The sequence below is a fragment of the Protobothrops mucrosquamatus genome, unplaced genomic scaffold (assembly GCF_001527695.2).
Source record: "Protobothrops mucrosquamatus isolate PMUCROS unplaced genomic scaffold, P.Mucros_1.0 scaffold_245, whole genome shotgun sequence".
Classification (NCBI taxonomy): Eukaryota; Metazoa; Chordata; class Lepidosauria; order Squamata; family Viperidae; genus Protobothrops; species Protobothrops mucrosquamatus.
The window spans coordinates 324,472-327,596 of NW_015386321.1; the positions used below are offsets into that span (position 1 = coordinate 324,472).

The 3,125-nt window shown below is 38.6% G+C and overlaps 1 protein-coding gene across 1 annotated transcript in view; it reads left to right on the forward strand.

Annotated features, from left to right (window-relative positions):
• Window positions 1-2,231, forward strand: part of ARHGAP26 (Rho GTPase activating protein 26) — a 174,101-nt gene extending 171,870 nt beyond the window's left edge. Inside the window, exon 22 of the mRNA XM_029287106.1 lies at window positions 1,738-2,231. Within this exon, the coding sequence (XP_029142939.1) occupies window positions 1,738-1,826 (89 nt within the window). The 3' untranslated portion in view covers window positions 1,827-2,231. The remainder of the gene's footprint in view (window positions 1-1,737) is intronic.
• The last annotated feature ends 894 nt before the right edge of the window (window positions 2,232-3,125 follow it).

The following is a 3,125-nucleotide window of genomic DNA, read 5'->3' on the forward strand; positions in this document are numbered from 1 at the left end:
TTTTTTTTTAAAGTACTGCTGTAAATTATATAAACTCCACTCCATGCTGAACAAAAGAAACATGTCTTTAATATTTAATACATTTGTGGTTCAGCTGTAAAGTGAAAGAAAGACATTAATGCCTGATTTCAAGTGATAAATAGAAATGAGTAAAATCTCTTCTGCTTCCATTCCTTACCAGAAAAATGTGGCTATAAATCAACAAAACATTGAGTAGTAGAAAGAGAGAAGACCTTGTCCCATCTCCTTCTCCATCTAGCCTTACTCTAGCTATACCCACAAATTCAGTTCAGAGCACAACGGTGTGTTTGTATATTTTCATCATGCATCTGAAGATGGAGAGAGAGAAAGCATAGCAAATCAATGGGAGGAAGTTCCACAACCATGTGGCAATTAACAAAGAGAATCCATGAGCTGCTCCAGATCACCGCCTGTTTATTTCCCAAGTCTTAACAAGATCAGTTTAGATGAAACTGCAATCCTTTCGTGTTCCCTTAACCTTTTCAAATCAAATGATCATTCTCAAAGCCATTCTTTCTTAGGCCTATCTATGCTTTTGTCACAGTATGATGAGATCTTGTGAGTCAGTTGCCAAGTGTCCTTTGCACCCACTCACAGAAGCTGTTCCCCACCACATCTAACCCTTTCTGGTTATGACTTAACAACCATAACGTTATCTTCTCTTCTACAGAAAATCAATAAAATGCTAACATTTTCCTTCCCCACCCATCCACTCTCTCTTCATGTGTGTTACCTTTTTATAGCACTAACTTGCCTAGGGAAAGCAAATTCTTTATAAAAATAAATAAATAAAACTCTGGGTGTGCGAGGGGAGCATTAGGATATGGCAATATATTAATAAACCTGAGTCTATAATCCCTTGACTTGCTTACCCTTTTAGATTGCTAGCTTGCTGATAGGGCATTCACCTTGAACAGGAATCCTTCTGAATAGCAATGATGAGAAATGAAAGAAAATTGGGTATAAGCTATGCATCCACCAATTCTAGGAAATAATTCTGTTAAGGTAAGGGAAAAGCCTACAGTGTTATGAAGTGGGGGGGGGAGGGAAGAGCAGTTGTACATGTTGTTTTGTCCTGGTTTCAGGTAAAAATGTAATGATGAAACACACATGCAGAGAGGTGAGGTGAGGTGAGGTGAGGTGAGCTGAAACAAATGTCTCCTATGGAAAACAAACTGCTCCTTAGACTATAATAGCACCGATGAGTTCATGTTCCAGCTAGAATTGGTGGATTCAACTGAGAATTTGAAATGAGAAACTGTGGCTCATCACTATCAGCTTAGATATGGCTTGATTTTGAGATTCTGAAACCAGCCAGTAGATGGAGCATTCCACTGGTGGACAAACAGTACTTCACAACATCTGGAAAACTGCTGTAAGCTTGCATGCCTCTTAGGTATGCTTTGACCTCTGGGGTCATTCTGAAAGGCAGGTCAGCAACATGTGTGAATTAAAAATGCAAATGGATGCAGATTTGCAAATGCAAATCACCAGAATATCCATGCCTTTTTGAGAGCTGAGAGAGAACACATCCTCAGAGGATTGAACCGGATTGTAGACCCCAATGTATAAAGCCCCAAGGCATGACAAAATGGTGTTGCGTCTCTGTCCCTTCTTCTTTCTTCAGCCACTTACATATATGTTGGGGGGGGGGAATCCAATTTTGTTTTAAAATCTCAGATTTACAAGTGTAATAACCTGCCTATATCTTTCCAGTTCATCCATCTCAAGAACCTGGCTGGTTGGAAGGGACCTTGAATGGGAAAATAGGATTGATTCCTGAGAACTATGTGGAGTTCTTATAACTGGACATGTTCATAAACAACCCTGCTGAGCTTTACATGGTATCCATGACAACTGATTAAGAGTATTGTAGATCATTTGCTATTTACAACTGTGAAAAGCAAGGTGAAGGACTCTGATACCTGTTCAGAAGAATGTTCATGTAAATAAAAATGTATGTTTCTCTTTATGTAATGTGTTGTTTGCACAAAAATGCAGCAGACAAAGCTGGAGAAGAAACTAATGAGGATGAAGGGCTTCAGTGGAGAGTGTTCTACTGTGAGAAGTGTTAATGCCACATTTCAAATTATGTTTTGTCCTAGGCAAGATATTAATATGATATGTGTAAATGTAGTAGCTTAAATTGAGCATGATTACTGGAGACAATATAACTGGAATTCTACATACACACAGGTATACATTCTCCCCCCCCCCAAAGAATAAGGAAAAGAAAAAAAGAACAGATAAAAGAAAAGAAAAACAGGCAGAAATTGCAGAAGTAGCTTTTTGGTGTCCTATATACATCGGCGTCCAGGAGAGATCAGAAGGACAAAGATTTAGTTTTCCACTGCCTGGCAAAAACAAACATTGAATTTCCTGGGAAGAAAGCATGTCTGTCCCTTTTATCTTTAGCAAGTAAAAATAATGTTTGTATTGATCAAGCCACTAATGGCTTTCTTTTGCAGAGCCTGGCTGTCCTTGATAGGGTTCACTCCATCCTCAGCATATAAATAATTCCTACAATGAGAAATGCATCACTGCATATAGACCAAAAACAATACGCAGCAATACACATACTTTTACTTAGTTAATATCAAAGCAAGAACATGGAACCAGATTTGAATATTTTCACGGCTTGCAATACATTGATGAAAATTCTGGTCATCTAGGTAGAGTTGTCTGGAAGTTATCTGGAAGGCAGCCAAATGCTTCAAACCAACAAGAAAAGAAGTCCAGTTGCCCCAACTCAACTTCCATATTGCTTGCATAGTGTTTGTCGTCCCCCCCCCCAACAAAAAAGAATCATCAGCATTATGAATCAAGTCATATTTTGGACCAAAGCTCATGAAAACTTTCTCACTCTTTTAATCAGTTTTTAAAAGGTCTGGCTGAAATCCCTGCAATCTTTTCAGACAGGCCTATCCTTCATAGAGATGAAATAGGAGCTTGTTTATATTATAAAAGCAAGTGACCTGTGTTCTCTCTGTTGTCACCAGCACAAGTTGTAGAAACAAGCACCCACACTTTCTAGAGTATTTCTCAATTTTGGGGATCTTGGTTACTTCACTACTGTGTTGGCTCCTGTTTATTTAGTAGACTGG